The sequence below is a fragment of the Nansenia antarctica genome (assembly GCF_963989245.1).
Source record: "Nansenia antarctica genome assembly, chromosome: 14".
In the NCBI taxonomy this organism is placed as follows: domain Eukaryota; kingdom Metazoa; phylum Chordata; class Actinopteri; order Argentiniformes; family Microstomatidae; genus Nansenia; species Nansenia antarctica.
Genome location: NC_137684.1, coordinates 23,682,860 through 23,700,375, shown reverse-complemented (window position 1 = coordinate 23,700,375; position 17,516 = coordinate 23,682,860). Strand labels below are relative to the sequence as shown.

At 44.8% G+C, this 17,516-nt stretch overlaps 2 protein-coding genes across 2 annotated transcripts in view; both read right to left on the bottom strand.

The window, feature by feature from the left end:
- Positions 1 to 9,295, bottom strand: part of LOC308169999 (uncharacterized protein) — a gene marked incomplete at both ends in the record, with an annotated part of 42,016 nt that extends 32,721 nt beyond the window's left edge. Inside the window, one exon of the mRNA XM_080544730.1 lies at positions 9,184 to 9,295. Within this exon, the coding sequence (XP_080400856.1) occupies positions 9,184 to 9,295 (112 nt within the window). The remainder of the gene's footprint in view (positions 1 to 9,183) is intronic.
- Positions 9,296 to 15,531: 6,236 nt separating this feature from the next.
- Positions 15,532 to 17,516, bottom strand: part of bicd1a (bicaudal D homolog 1a) — a gene marked incomplete at both ends in the record, with an annotated part of 40,316 nt that continues 38,331 nt past the window's right edge. Inside the window, one exon of the mRNA XM_080545292.1 lies at positions 15,532 to 15,582. Within this exon, the coding sequence (XP_080401418.1) occupies positions 15,532 to 15,582 (51 nt within the window). The remainder of the gene's footprint in view (positions 15,583 to 17,516) is intronic.

Sequence of the window (17,516 nt, the reverse complement as noted above, 5' to 3'; positions counted from 1 at the left end):
AGGGGACGGTCCGCTCTGGTAATCTTATATAGGTTGTGTTCAGTGTTTCCTGTCCTGTAACAATGACTGGTGGTGAAAGGAGCGAGGCCCTGCTCTGCTCTGCTCCCCAGCCCTTTCCTTCCTGGCCCACAGAGAGAGAGAACGAAAGAAAGAAAGCTTCACACTCTTTCTCTCTCCGCTAGTATGAAAGAGTCACAACTCCTCCCAACACACACACACACACACACACACACACACACACACACACACAATCGTATTTCTCTCTCCCTCTCCTTCTCCTTCTCTCACGCACACGCGCACGCACGCATGCACGCACGCACACACATTTAATCGTATTTCTCTCTCTCTCCCGCTCCTTCTCCTTCTCATTCCCTCACGCACGCACACTCACGAGCACACACGCACAAGCGCGCACACAAACACAAACACACACACACATTTGGGTAATGGGCCATCAGAGATGTTGCCAAGAGGACAGAGTGGTTGGAACGGGGACTTAAGAGAGGGGATGGTTCCCAGGGCCAAGAGAGAACAAGACAGGCTTCTTTCCCAGGCTGGTAGCTATAAGTGCACTCACACTCAACAACACCAGTCCACATGGGTACGCAGCCTGCATACTAGTCTCACTGGGCTGTGTCTCAACATGTTCCTCATAATGCCAGGGCCTAAACCTTATCTGTTAAAAAAATTCTGGAATGTCCATTCAATATTATGGTCAAGATTCACATCATTTAACATGATCTGTAAAAAGATAGGGTGTATCTTGACCCATGATATTGAATGCAACACATTTCTGAATAGAAATCATAACATTTAACACTGTTCAGCTCATATAACCGTGTGGGGACTGTGTCTTTGAGCTGTTGCCTGTTATGTATCATGTATGCATCATGAAGTACATACATACATAATCACAAACATCACTACATGAGCCGTGTAGGTGTAGCTGTTGTATGTTTACAGAGCTACAGATTTACAGCGCACGGGGGAGGAGCATTATTTCCACTGTGGCTCTTTCTACGTCTCACAGACCCCCACAACCTCTTACGATCATTTCGCTCCTGTTTGTGAACCTCGTCCCGTTTGAAAAACATTTCGGTCGAGTTCAGCGCAGTAATATCAGACGAGTGGAAAAAACAACTGGCCACAGCTGAGCTCTGGGAGCGCGGCCAAAGACAGCATTGAGAAAATGGCCTCGTCGGCCCACTCGCGGAGAATAGAGATTAGCTGAACGTCACTTAATTTGAGCGAACGGGGGGGCAGGAGAGAGGGCAGAGAAGAGGAATGCCTCTAAGATGGCTGGCTGGCAGCCTCGCAGTCTGCGTGCGTGTTATGCATAAGGAGAGGGAACACAGCAGGCTTAGGAGGAGACACACACACACACACACACACACACACACACACACACACACACACACAACACAGAGGTGTGACCGCCGGGGGTGAAAAGGGTCACATGTTATGACGTTACCAATTAACGACTCGCATCTCGCTGCTATCCTTGGCTCTCTACACAACGGTCACCTTTCCCTCACATGGATCGACGCCAATCCGTTTCACTCCACTCACTGACTTCCCCGCTACATACCTGTACTTCCTGATCACACGTGTCAACTGTTGTTTAGGCCAAGTTGTCGACCACAACAGGCGTACAGCCCTCTCTCAACCGGATAACAACAAAACCCCACAGACTCTGATATGACAGCACCTACCGCACCATACCAGCAGAGCAGGAAAACAACAGCAACCAACTTTTTTAGGGTGTTTACCTTTCCGTCTCCAAAACCAATACTTGCGACGTCGGTTCATTTCTCATACAAAATCCGATCCGAGTCAATGCCCTTATCTAGTCAAAAATCATTTTTTCGTAATCTGTGTGTTTTTTAGACGAGGGTGGAGGATGACGACGGTGTCAGTAGCCTGGCCAGTCCCCTGCGTCCTCTTTGGGAGTGTCCAGCCTGGTGTGTAGCCGTACTAACGGTCCACCTACCGGAGGAGACGTGGCGCAGTCGGTATTTCCGGTAACCGGTGGCCAGGCAATCCATCCTGTCTCCCAAAGGCTGGGCGGCCAGTCCAGGTAGAGAGAGCTGAACAGCAGGCTGATACTGGTCAGACAATAACCATCCAGAGAGAGAGAGAGAGGTAGAATAAGGACTACAGAGGAACAGGCAGAGAAAGTGGCTGAGGTCACACATCCTGTGTATGAATGGTGGCCCAAAATACACCTCCCTCTCTCCCTCCCTCCCTCCCTGCTTCTCCACCAGAGTCAGTCTGCTGAAGACAATGAGGCTGAGGAGGAGACCCCTGTGCCTATTGTAACAGATGTTAGCGTTAGGGTTACGGTTAGGGTTGCGCAGAAGGGTGGAGCCCGAAGAGAAAGGGTGACACAGACATGTCAGGTCTGCTCTCCGCCTCTCTTTTGGCGCTTTTCCACTACCGTACCGTACCGTACCAGAACCCGGTTTGTTTTGCTTTCTCCTATGCCAACCGAGCCGTACCGGGCCGTACTACCCGTACTGATTTTAGCTACCCTTCCTGACTAGGAGCGAAAGGTACTATCCGTTAAGTCCTTTTATGGTAACTGTAAGTCCAGGAGCACGCATGGTAAGACCTGTCTGTGGTCTCCCTCCACTCAGCTCTGTCTGAGCCCGTAGATGGGCTAGCAGAGCAGAGTCTGCTCAGAGGAACCTCACAGCTCCAGGGGGGGGGGGGGGGGGACCTCACTTTCAGCCGGGGGGGGGGGGGGGGGGGGGGAACGACACACACAAGTCAGGAAACACCGGCGCATGGAAAGAAAAACAGGCTCAGAGTCTCTGAGGAAGCTACCTCTAGATGGGCATGGGCTGGTGGTCTCACAGTGGGTTTCACTAATGTAGTAGAGACTCTTTACTACTGGGGGAATTATATGGGGGGGAGGGCCACCCTGATAACGGCTGTGGTGCAGGAGGTAGAGCCGCCGTCTAATGATCGCAAGGTTGGTAGATCGGCGGTTCGAGCCCCGGCTGGCCACATGTCGAAGTGTCCTTGGGCAAGACACTGAACCCCAAATTGCTCCCAGTGAGCGGGCCGGCGCCTGGCATGGTAGCTTGCTGCCATTGGTGTGTGAATGTGTGTGTGAATGGGTGAATGAGAGGCCGTTGTAAAGCGCTTTGGATAAAGGCGCTATATAAGTGCAGTCCATTTACCATTTAACAAATCATGGGCCCCACCACTCCTCCATAATAATTGAAATATGAATATGACCCCTACTTCAAAGGTCAAAATTACTTCAGAGGTTGTTGGCCGCACTCGAGAGTAAATGTGTAAATCCAACTTTGATGTTGGCCTCTGTGCTTCTGGACGGTCACTGCTGGGTCTGGGATTTCCCTGCCCTTGACTCAGCCAAGGAGAATGTCTGGGTTCCAGCTCGTTATAGAATTTCTATAACGAGATTAAAATAACAAACTGCTTTTAATGGGGCTTCAGCTGAAAAACATACTGGCCTTTGACGGCGTGGAGTGTGAGGAGAGGAACAGAGAGCCCTCCGAGGCAGGTGGGTGACACCTGAAGAAAGTGTGTCATCAGACCTCCCTGCTCCCCACCTGTCTCCTCTCCCCGCTAGGACCAGCCTTTACACACTTCTCTGGAAAAACACACTAAAAATAGATGCCATTCTTTTCCCCTCCTCTTCATTGTTCTCCCTAGAGACCTCAGTGAGGAATGTCCCGTCTTCCCAGAATGAGGACACTGGTGTGTGTGTGTGTGTGTGTGTGTGTGTGTGTGTGTGTGTTTGTGCGTGTGTGTGTGTGTGTAGGCGGTACTGTCTTACATACAGGAACAGAGCTGTACCATCACATCAGTGGCTTTGACTCGAATGAAAACACAGAAGCAAACACATGATCAGTAATGAGGGGCCTAATCACTGCATCTAATTGGCCATTCGCATCCCTCCGTTAACATCCAATGACTAATGTGCAGATGGGAATTTAGAAGGAAACAAATAACATTTTGATCGACCTGCCAACTTAACTTCAAACTGTAGAAAACACGTCGTCTGCTCCTAGGTTGGCCAGATGGGACGGGGAACTCATACCGTTACATAAGATTGGATGTCGTAAATCAGTGCAGGATGGGATTAGAAGGAACATTGCTGCCCTGTTCCTGTGCAAGGCCTCTATTCTTAGTATAAACAGGGAACAATAGAGAACATTGGATTGTAATGGAGACATAAACATCGTGTTGTATGGAGACATAAACACATACATCTTATCTTATGTACTGTATCATGAGTAAATTGGGAGTTTGAAGGAGCAGCCAGACAGTGTTGCGCTATTACCTTCCTTCCACTCAGGCATTGGAATCAGGAACCATTTTGTTAGCCTCCACTGCCACCTAGTGGACTGTTTAGAAACAGAGTTAGAGTCATTCATTTTCACCACCCTCAGTTCAAATGAGGTGACCTCATGCCTCATGCCATGTGTCTGTTTGTTTGTCTGTGTGCGCGTGTGTGTGTGTGTGTGTGTGTGTGTTTGTTTGTCTGTGTGCGTGCGTGTGTGTGTGTCTGTGTGTGTGTGTGTGTGTGTGCGCTCCCTAGGAGATCCCGTCTGTGGAATGTGGATAGAGATATTACCCATTTCCTGTTCTCTGAGTCCTTTGAGGTACCACACCCAGAGTGATTACATATTCACAGGGATAACAGCGAGGGAGTGTGTGCGTACCAATCACGGCTCTACTCCTACTACTACAACACCACACACACAGTCCGACTGAGACTGAACCGAAAGAGAGTCATAGGCCCGTCCCCACTTCAAATCGGATTTCTGCTATCCGAATACAATGAGCAAGTGTACAGTAACTGACAACTCAAACGTGGCGTTGCGGTCTGACAGTGTTCTAATATCTCTGGCTGACCACCTGGCAAGGTGGAGGAGGAGGGATTGGGTTCAGATGTCTGTAGTCTGGTCACGCAACATAGTCATTAGAAGCTCATACAGCCTATTAAATACAGCAAGGGGAGAAAACAATTTGAGTTAGTAGACTGTTCAAAGACGGACATCTAGCATGTTTATACCAGGTGTGGACGCACATACAGCGATCGCATTGTGATCCGATCGTTACGTTAACAGAATAACACAAGTCTGATTTAAGTGTCGACTGTAGACAGGGCGATATCCAGTATATGGCTCTGAATAAGACTTCTAAGTAAGACCCTTTATCAACTAAGCACCTGAAGCCCCCCGTATCAATAATACCACAAACGCCTATGGCTCTACAGGTATGTGTTCTATAATGTAAAAGTATTCGTAAACACCTGCGCTGAAATAAATCTATAAGCTATAAATCCAACCAATTATAGTCAGTCTTGATGTAAACCCCACTGACCCCACTGGTCTCACCTCAAGGAGGGGGAAAGAGCCACCTGACCTTTGAAAGCAGGGGTAGTAAGCATGTGTTGGAGATCGATGCAGTCCAGACTCTCAGCACATGATAAAGGCTATCTCTGGTTTCCTCACAGTCACACGCCTAATGCCAGAGTGCTCACACAGAGGGAGTACAGTACATTACCTGGCTTAGAGCTAAAGGTAACAAAAAAGAACATTCCAATAATACTGTAAGCATTACTCAAAACACCGGCCTGGTTTGTGTACAGTAGGACCTCCATGGGAAACCTGTTACTTTGTCCCCCTTGGCTAGAGAAGGTCTGATGAGCGTGAGATTAAGAAACTTGAAAAACCTCTGGTTCCTCATTCCCTGTCCATTTTAAACAGTAGTCTATTCAGAGAGGTGATGCTGCTGTCGCCAGTGTTCTCACCAACCGAGTTATTTACGAGGTGGTGGGTTATACTTATAACACACGTTTTATTGCATGCAAATGAAAAACAATCTCATAAAGTTGTCAAAGTCGTTAAGGGGGGTTTAAGCCGATTGTGCAAGGCGGTTTTGACAGGACGGGAGTGAAAAACAGTGAATGTCAGAGGTTCAGCTCAGCACAACAAAGTAACAAACACAACAACAGCAGACCACAGAGCTGCTGATTCAGTCGTCCAGCTATCCCACAGTGCCTTGCTCCTTCCCATAGCAGCGAGAGGAGCACAATCAGGTCCATTGTTACAGCCCCGCAGCAAAAGGCCTCACTCTAAGGACCAGCTACTGCCACTCTACAGACCCAAGCTACTTGTGTTGTGTTGTCAGGAGGAGATTCTTACTCAGATAGCAGAAATATCTACAAAAACTGTACGAGAGTGCAGAGCAGAGGTTGTCGTGGTGAGAAGAAGCTTTGTTGTCAATGTTTCAACAACAGTCTTTGAGTTGCTGGTGCCAGTGTAGTCGATGTGGGGTTTTCTAGGTATTATTATGGAGATGCACCTTATGCAGGAGCCATGTACTTTCCCTAACACCACCTGCTTCTCAACCACAGGAGGTGTGTCCAAAAAGCAACAACGTACCGTAATCGGGTGCACAACCGTTCACTGTAGAAATACATTCACGACTGTTACTTGACAAGGGCTTCGGACAGCAAGCGACTCAATGGAAGGACTGTTCCTCTTGTGAATACTCTTTAACAGCAGATTATACCATTATAGCTGCTATCAGACGAGGCCATTAGAAAGATAGAAACACACAACAATTTAATGATGAGCTAGTCTTCGGAGAGGAGGACAGAGCTCATAGTCAGCAGAAAACCTCTCTCCTCTCTCCATTAGAATACACTCCAGTGAATAGTGGGGCTTCCATAACAAGCACACAGCAGCAGAAAAGACTGAAAAGGAAAGAGAGAGAGAGCCTTCATTACAACTGTAGATGCTTCACTGCTCCTTCCTTCTCTACAAACCCGCCTCTTACACTAAGCTAGATGTGGGCTTTTTGGATTGTATGTGGTCTGAGAGGACAACAATCCAAACGCTGAATCGTAAAAGGACAATTGGGATCTTGTCGAGTGGAAGGAATTTCTTCGCGGTGAGGAAATCGAATTATAGTCAATTCAATTTGAACGCTCCCCTCACCCTTAGACAAACAACTGTGGTTCAGCTCGAGTTCAAGTTCGGTTCGACCAAAGTTGCGTGACAGATTTTGCAGTGATTGCACATCTTGCACTACATTCATTGAACGTTCCCACTACACTGTAGGATCTACCACTGTAAAAACAATAATTGCTACTACACTATACGTTTTGGTACTATTTCTGCTACTAATTACTGTCATTGCTTTATTATGACATAGCCTAATGCTTTATTACTACCTTCTGATATTGTATTGTTGATTTATTGACTTATTGATTACAACTGACTGTTGTTGTACAAGGATCTAGATTCATAAAGCATTTCACTCCATCACTTATACGCAATGTACGTGACAATTTTTATTTTTATTTGATTTAACAAGGCTGTTGTATGGTAAGGCAGTCATACTGTAGCATATAGGGTTAACATCAGACGACAGGCCCCAATTCAGAAATTGATGTTATAAGGAGGAACATACACACATCTAGGTATGTTTGCACCAGATAGATAGATAGATAGATAGACAGACCTTTATTTTTCCTAGGGGAACTTCTTTAGTGGAGTGGTGGACTACAAACAATTGTTTTCACTAATCCACACCACCTGTTGCCATCACAGTGCCAAGAAAACAATAATAAACAAGACAGAACAATACAATGCAATTGGTGTAAATGATTGGGGGCATGCCCAATGCTAATACTGATCTCCTGACCTCCGGTTACCTCACCTCTTACAGACAGTCACCCCACTTAGCTTAAGTGACGTGACGTCTAATTAGGGGCTATTTCAGTGACTGACAGACTGACAGACAGACAGACTGACAGACTGACAGACAGACAGACTGACAGACTGACAGACAGTCTTAAAGGGTAACTAAGACACCTCACCATCCACCCCAGCATAAATGTTACATCGTCCAAAGAAAAGATAGTCAAATAACCAGAGGATAGCAGGTACAATCACCCTACGTGTCGTATGTGACTGACATTAAAATGACATTTTCATTAGACTGTTACTCTGACTGACACACTGACTGACACACAGGCTTATAGGGTGATTAAAGCCTCGATTGAAGTCAAATCCCTTCTTTTTTTCCAGGCATTGTTGTCACCCACAACAACTGCTGAGTAAGAGGAAGCAGGAGCCCCACCTCCCTCTCTGTGGAGTGTGCCCCAGACAGTGTACTGTGTGTTTGCATGGTTCCTCTCACTCACAGGTGGAGATTTCACTATTCTCCAAGGCAAAGCCCAAACCAAGAACCCCTTTTCTCTGTCCCACCACAGTGGAAAGACCCCAGTGGGGTCCTATAACCGCTGACCTTTAACCCATCACTGGGAGTTCCATCTGGATGGACCCCCAATGGAGGAAAACAGAACTCTATTTAGGTGTTATAAGGGAAGGGGTTGGGGAAGATATAGATAGAAGGAGAGGGGGCTCAGGATATGAGATATGAGGCAACCCAATGTTGAGGGTAGGTTGTAGTAGATATATGTTATTGTTATTAGTACAATATACCTATTTGCCATAAATAGGCTCAAGTCATTGAAGATTGCACAACATTCTGCATTGCTGCACTTGTGAAAACATTCGACACAAATCTGTGCCTTGAGGCATTTGGAGGTGATTACACAACAGGTTGGGACTTGTTGGCAACCTTCAGATTGTTCAGCTGTCAGCCCTGTCTGGAGCCTTATATTATACAACCCAGAGTATGTAAACACGTGTAGGTGTGTTGGCCATTACATACTTTCACAATAGCTGTACAGATTGTGGTAACACCTCATGGTAATCCAAATGACCCCAAATAAATGAAAGAAACAAAGAAAGAATGTGTTGCAATAAATAATAGTATACTTACACGGTAACAATGTTAACGTAGAGAGAACATTGAACTAAGCTACAACAATCTGATTTGTAAGTAAGTGCGCAAAGTAATGATCACTGACCACGCCATATCGTGAGCTTAGAATGATAAGGTTCTAGAATCTCCGTTTAGGGCAGTTCAGAGATATTGAGCGTCAAAGTTTTTACATTCCATTATGTTTTGTGAGATGGAACCTTTGTATTTTATGAATTACTAACTAAAAAATGTAAACATTTTAAAAATAACACCACACAGGCATTAATAAACACCTAATGGATCAGATTATGTAAAAAACTCAATTTTGACAAAAATTGAGATAGAACCTTATAATTCACTCACCTGCACATTCCTCTGGTTCCATGTGCGAATCGTCAAATGTTCGGGGTTTCCTCCTGAAGGCCACCCGTCTGAAGTCGTCCATGTCCTTGGGCGCTGCTGACAGTTCCAACATCGAAAAGGCAACAAAAAAAACAAAACAGGAGCTCAATGATCCCAATGGTTAATAATGGCAAAGACACCGAGATCTAATGCGTGACCAGTCTGTGACAGGCTGTGTCATAACACACAATAAGGGGTCCAACTTTCAATTCAGCGACAAAAAATGCATGTCTATGAATGTGTCATCTGGCTGGTGAGTTTCCCTGGGGATAGGCGAGACGAGTCACCTATTGCAGCGTTGACCAAGTCCAAAGTTATTGCTGGGCGCGCTTGCGCTTTCTGGGCATTCACGCGCTTATCTCTCTGCACCTTGATTGCAACAGTTCAGTTCAGACCCCGCCTCCGTTTGGCTGTTGCGCACGGTCTCCGTCGCGCATTGGTTGAATGAATCATTCCCCCTACCTCTCCCGTTATGAATATATTCTAATCTGATAGAATAAAACGAGTATACACTTTGCGGTGGCTAAGGGCAGCTAGGGGTGGGCTCAGCGCACCCACATGTGCGTCTTGCCCACCCAATCAAAAGTAACGTTTTTTTTCTGGATTGTTGATATTCCGGTGTTGTGTTTACTGTAGTGTCTATCTATTTAGCCCTGCCCATAGCAGACTGCCCATAACAACAGTTGTTATTCATAGCCCCCTTGTTTCGGGATACCGAAAAGTGATGGGACAGATAAAATGTCCAAATAAAGCACACATGTTTAGTTTGGTGGACAATCCTAACTGCGAAGTCTGCGAGTAAATCCAGACATTGAGTGTCTTCTCAAGTGTGATGCTCTGCCATGTCTGGACTGCAGCCTCTACTTTTTAGCCTGGCCTTTACCTTGTCACCTCCACTTTTACCCCTATTTCTTATCTCCTCATTTTTATTTTAGTTTTGGTTCTTCTTTTTATTCCTGGTCTTATTACTATGTCTATTTTTATACCTCTTGTTTTTATTGTATTGTAGTTTATTTACTATTGTTCAGCACTTGGAAGTCAATGCATGACTTGTGTTATATGAATAAAGTTAGATTGATTGATTGATTGATAGTTAGCCAGGTCTACTGGCAGCTATACATGCCCAAACATTAACTCCCCTCCACCATGTTTCACAGATGAGCTGGTATGCTGTAAAGCTTGGGCGGAACCTTTTTCCTCCAGATTGTCCACTTGGAATCACTCTGGTATGTGATAATATGAATTATCACCCACAAGACCTTATCTGTCCACAAGACCTTGCAGACCTTTCCAGACCTCTGCAGGCTTTTTAGGTCAACTTTAAGCGACCATTACTTACGCAGAGCACTGCAATTTCTGATACAGGTGTTTGCAACGTGGGAGGAATGAACTTGAGGATACCATTCTCTTACTTGAGGGAAAGGAACAAAAAGACTCAGACAACAACATAAGTCCCATACCTGTCCAAATACAGTTGTTTTATTGTCTATTTAAACAGGTTTAACACTGTTTTAAATGGAGTAAGAAATATGAAAAATAAAACCCAATGCAGTATATGGCTGTCTTTTTAAATGTTCTTGATCTTTTATTGACTATTGTCTGTAACCCTCAGTTAAGATGTCACAGCTCTGCATCTCCACCGTCCACTGTGCAAACAATCAAGGGAGATGGCAAAATGGTGACTGCTGCTGGTGTTTCTGGACACCTCTCGGAAATGAGAAAGACGTCAAATTCGTCTTTAAAGTTGTTTTTTTTTCTTCAGATTTTCGTTTTTTTAGCTAACATTCAACTCGAAGATGTGAAGTACCCACTCTTTTTCCGAACAGTTTTACGTTAATTAAATAAGTGTAATCTATAACACAATGACTTCGTTTCTTGTTGTTTGATGGGGATTCATTATCTTTGATGGGGATTTTCTGTGCTTAGTGATTTCCGGTGTACTCATACTCATGTCGTCTTCAATTTGTTTCCGAATTCAATGTATGATGCATCATTTGAAAGCTTACAATCTGTAGTTTAAGCACATGTAAAAAACAGAAAAATGATTTCGCCTACAGGTAGCACTTTTCATTGGCCTGTGTCACAACATTTTATGTTCTTCATTGATGGACACCTGTCACACCAGTCCTCAGTCACACCAGTCACAGCTTCTAGACTAGTTTTGGACCTCAAACAACGTCTTAATACTCCGTTGTTCCTCCCAACCCAAGGTTTACAACAAAAACAATCTGTTTCCATGAAGATGGACAAAGACATCATAAATCAAACAATTGAATACATACAGATATCGGCATACAACCATTCCCAACTGCTGTAACAAACATGCTTTCATCAGCACTTATTGTATGGATCATAAGGGGCGATTGTCCTCTAGGGCTACTGTACACGTCTCGCCACAATACGTTATATACATCCACCCATATTGGTGAATGAATGCACAACTGTGTAAAGAAATCTATCACTCAACCTCAATGCATCTCACATCCGTCTATGTGCTCAGATTCCCCTTCTATAAACCTGACTAACAGAGACATCATTAACATTGGTTAAGAGAGCGAGAGCGAGAGCGAGAGCGAGAGCGAGAGATGAATCTCTCTCAAACATATGAGACATCGATATGGTCAGCCAGACATTACCTTTTCTCTCTCACCCCTTGGGATGATTATTAACAAATGATTCAACAGGAAGAACAAATCATGATGGTTTCATTATCACCAAACTTCAATGGAAATTGATCTGAAGAGCTTTATGATGTGACATCATCCTGGAAGCATGAAGCAATCCTACTGAAACCCTTTTGCCAGCCTGATAGCAAACTAGAAGAGCTAGAAGACAGCAGACTGTGTCCTGACCAGTGCTATTTAGCTTTAATGCATAGTCCTACGTTTTTTGTGCTTGTATATAAGTTTGTTAGGAAGAAGGGCATCAGCAATGATCGCAAGGTTGGCAGATCGGCGGTTCGAGCCCCGGCTGGCCACATGTCGAAGTGTCCTTGGGCAAGACACTGAACCCCAAATTGCTCCCAGTGAGCAATTTGGCCGGCGCCTTGCATGGTAGCTTGCCGCCATTGGTGTGTGAATGGGTGAATGAGAGGCCGTTGTAAAGCGCTTTGGAATAATTCGGCGCTATATAAGTCAGTCCATTTACCGTTTAGCACGACTGAGGGAGACCGTCAGAAAGTCAGAGAGATGTAGTTTAGATTACTGTGACTACCAATGGTTCCATCTCATGTCTGAACTAGCCTAGTATGAGATTTCATAACCTTAGTTAGATAGGAGAATCAGATGAACAATCTCTTCACTGAAAACATACACAGCCAATGAAAATGATCCTGTATGTGATTCTAGAGCCACGGCTTGGGAGAATCTCCCGTTGTATTGTCGTAACTAACACTGAGGAGGAGGGGAATCAGTTCACTCCATGGTCAGTAGTAAACCTGTGCAATTCAAAAGGCCACACCCTGGCCAATTGCCCTAGCCTTCACAATTATCATTCTAACCTGAATATAACATTTCTAACCTCATTATCTCATCTATCTCTGTCGCTATCTCCAAAGAGAGCTGAACTACATGACCAACAGAACCACTTCAGTAGTAACTGCAGTAAAAAAACGTAAGTAAAAAATATATTCTTTCTATACGTCTATGTCTTTTGCAAAAAGGTTTGTATAAAAAAACAAGCATATCTCAAGTAGTGACGTTAGATTTGGTAGTTGAAATCAATCCACCACCACAACAAACATTATCTTTGTAATGCAATACCACCTCCATTAGTGTCTCCTTAACAACATTAGATTCAATTGGTGCTTGAACACAGGCACATAGAAAATATTATACTAGCACTTTAAACTTTTGTACATCTAGAGATTATGCTTACAAACAAGATTTTTTACGATTTTTTATGTCAGATATTCTGTCTAGTCTGTTAGGCAAGTTTGAAACCATTCACATCACCAGAATCAATTGGGAAATAGTTTTTTGTTCAGTTGTTTTTTGTTTTTGAAGATATCAATGAGAATATACTAATATCCATACCAAAAGTGAATGTGAACTATTATCAAAGTCTAAACACCACAGCAATGATACACAATCTTAAATTCCATCTCAAAGAATGACTAACAAACAATCAAATGATGTCACACGCAGTTCGCAGTAATAAATACATGAACGAAATACAAAATCAATGTAATCAATAAATAATCAAGTAAGTAAAAAGATAATAAATATTCAGATAGATAGAGGACATGCTGTCATTTTCAGTCATGATTTGCCACTTTGGCAAACAAACTCTCTCTCTCCTGGACAGTATGTGATGTCATACCAGCCCAACCAATGAGGAGCAGTGCATCCTGAACTTGTTCTGCAATCTGGCCAACCAGGAGACAGCCTATAATATGGGGCCTGTGGAGGCAGGCCTTGTAGAGGGGACACAGAGACGAGGCACCAGAGTGGGGTGGGTTACTAGGGGACATAGAGAATACAGTAGGCACCAGGATGGGTTGCCAGGTTGGGGGAGAGACAGAGAGGAGTCCCCTGGTGCCGAGTGTCTCCGCGTGGCTCTGTGAAGGCCCGTTGGTGGGGGTAATACTAGAGAGCGGAAGGGTTAGCGCCCTGGGGGTTGAGGCTGCTGCTGGGCCCGGAAGTTGGGAGGGAGGTATCGCAGGGGGGAACTGCTGTTGTTGTTTCTGCTGGACAGGGCTGCCCGGGCCTCCCGGAGGGCTGTCACAATGTTACGACTGCAAGGAGGGAGAGAAGGAAGGGAAGGGAGGAGAGAAAAGAGCGAGAGAGGAGAGGGAGAGCAGGGGATGAAGCAAACAAGGAGATGTATCCCTTCTGGTTTCTGTGAAACGGTTACAAATCAACAAACGAATAAACAAGCAAACAAAAGTAACTTGCCAAGTATTATTAATACTTCATGACAGGACAGTAGACACATCTTATAGAGGTCGGGAGGAACGCTGACTCTAACAACACTGGGACCAATCGCAGGAGGAGACAGGACACCAGATCAGTCAGCAGTTGCCTGCAGTATTTGCCGGATTTGCAGGATTCAAAGGCATTGAGAGATGGGAGGGCAGTGGAGTATGGAAGCCTATAGTGGACTCAATTCAAATGTTAATGCAATTTGAGATTGCAATTGCATGTTCCACTTTTGCATGAATTCTTTCAGTCAATATTCAAATTCAAATGCAATCATATGATTTTCATTTTCATGCACCGTACCTGGTAGGCACATTCACTGTCAATATTAAAATGATAATGCAAAGTCATTTCGGTTTGGAGGGGGCCAGGGGGCTGTTCAACATCCAATGTTGCTAATGGGAAATCCAGGCTTATTTTGATAAATCTTGCGAGATTTATCACAAAATCTAGGCTTATTTTGGTAAGTCTCGCTAGCCTGGATTTTCCTTTAGTGACGTTGATAATACCCCCCCCCCCAGGGCTGGGGGACTGTAGTGATAAGGGATGATGTCACTATCAGGGCTACAGTCTGCGTCAGTTCCTTATGAAACCTTTGAGAAGGTGAACCCATTCTCAAACTGTGTCCGATGGTGTGACAGATGAAACACATACTAATGTATGTAATGAACGAGTCAATCATGAATTAGAAAGGCTATCCAATGTATACTTAGTCCATTAGAAACAACAATGCTATGTTATGCCGTATGACACAGTATTGGTGGTGGTAAAAATGAGATACAAATCCATGCATGTACCAGTGTGAAAGCCTATAGCACATACGGTATACTAATAGATCTTACCCTGTTGGTGGTCAGGTTGTAAACTATATGGTTGTACATGTTATAAATACCAGCGCCTCACCATAAACACTCTGCGTGCATTGAGTGAGTCGCTGTGAACCATTCTCAATGTGGATGCCTGAACAAATAAATGTGTTCTGTAAAGTACAATAATACTGATGCACACAACGTTTGGACAATGAGATTTCAACCAAAAGTACTATGACGCATGTACATGGCATCCTGTGTAGTGTACAGTCGTACACTCAATATTCTACAGGCAAGTAGCCTAACCCTAACCATAACCATAACCCTGTACTCTCCAGTACATACAGCATGTGTTGCTAATGCTATGCATGCAATTCCACTCACGTTGTGAATGTCATTAGTGGTAGTAGTGTGTGTGGCGTGAATCCTGCAGAACCATGATGGAACATGGCATGAGAGTGGGTGAGAAAAGTACTGTGTGGGAATGAGAGATGCGAGATGGAGAGATGGAGAGAGACGACAGTGAAACAAGCCTTTGGGGAGACGTTACCTGCGGGCTAAGGAGGCGGCTCTCCCTCGCCTTAGTTGTGGGGAGAGTGGCGATACTGAGGCAGCGGCAGGCTGCTGACAATCTACGAGAAACTGATAAATTAGACAGATATACAGAGGGGACACAGTCAGGGTTAGGACAGAAGGACAGAAGGACAGACAGACAGACAGACAGACAGAGACAATAGGGTGGTACAGTAACAGTTCACAGGAGGAACGGCTTGTCAGAGACAGAGAGACACACGACTGTTTGGGATGGAGCCTTCTTAGGTACTGTACAATGGTACTAAAGGATATGCGTCTCTGTGGAGAGGAACTGTTAGTTGTCAGTTAGTTGGCTGCTTGATTTTGTCTGTGTAGAATGTCGGAGCACATTTATGGCAGTTTTGTTTATACAGTGACTCCAGTTAACCTTAATACTCTCACAGGCAATGCTGTGAGTGATTTTTTAAATATTCCGAACTCAAATTGAAACACTCTTCACAACCTCATCTCAGAACGTCATGTCGTTGTTGTCGGAGCTAAGGGGGGTAAGCTATGCAAAATACCACAAACTATGATAGGCTTTTCTGTCTGGAAATATGAATAATGCATTGTGCAATCTTGACAAACCACAGTGGTTCATCATTGTGTAACGGAACGTGTTGTTGTAAATGTGAAAGAGAAAGAAAGAGACGGACAGAGAGAGAGAGAGAGAGAGAGAGAGAGAGAGAGAGAATAAAACGTGATGCTCTGTTCATTTGCAAAGCCAATACTGTCCTCATGCATAACGGCATAACTACTCGGTGATCGTTGATTCTAAAACCAGGCTCATCTGACTCAACTGACAAGACATTCCTCTATCCTTCCTAGGACGAGGAGGATGGCCACCGTTGGTAAGACACACTGGACACACACAGGGACACAGAGGAGACACACAGAGAACATGTACGCACAGTTTTAAATCCAGTACTGTATTTGTCTGCGCTGCACAAAAAAAGAAACATACAAACATCATGGGATGTGACACTTAAGCAATCCATCTCTGCTTTTATGGATCATCATAAACCAAGCAGCATACTCAAATGTGTGATCATATCATGTCCAGCTGTATACACACTGATGAATTGCCCCAACAAGTGTTTCATTATATAGAGTCAAAGTCCAACGCGTATGTTGTCACAGGGGGGGTTGGAGCTGGTTTGGTTGTCTGTATCGATGACACGATTGCAGACAATAAACACATTCATCTGTGTGGGCTCTCTTAGTGAATAGTGAATGTAAATAATAAATAAAAAAAACACTTCATTGACCACAGGGATACCAGTGGGAGATATATACGCAACGGTCTGAGAACAGGACTGTAGGCCAAACAGCATTTGACAGGACAAACTCAACTCTTTCTTCCACAATAAGGGACAGAAACGCCAATGGCATGGCGATCAGAGACGGCCATCTACTGGCCTAGCTTGGCATGAGAACGGGGCGGCTCTGGGACGAGTCTACAGACGGGTCGTACTGTCGGCCCGGGCGGGCCAGTAGGGGGTCACAGAGAGGAGGTCACACTGGTTTCCATGCTGCTCTGAACGGAAGGAGATCGACCCCTGTATAGTGTATACACACTCCGCCTAATACACCTGACATCCAATAGCGCTGCTCCTGTGAAGATTCATCTAAAGATTAATCTAAATCCATCACACCAACGATGAACAAAAACGTTATAATAGGTTCAATAAAGCCCCACCCCAATGACAAATGCATTGTGTCACACTCACGCCCTCCACTTCCGCCTAGTCGGTGCCGATGCCCTCTCCCTCCCTCTCTCCTGTCGGTCCTTGTCTGTCTGTCTGTTTGTGTTGTGTGTGGCCAGCGGGGCCAGGCTTCCGGTTCCCTGTCTGTCATCATCCTCCACCTGCTCATTCTGCTCACCTATTGGTCATCGTCTCATCACCCCATTGTGTTTAACAGCTGTATTTAACCTGGCCTCCCATCTACTCATCGCCAGATCATTGTTGTGTCGTTCTCTCGACCGAGTGCT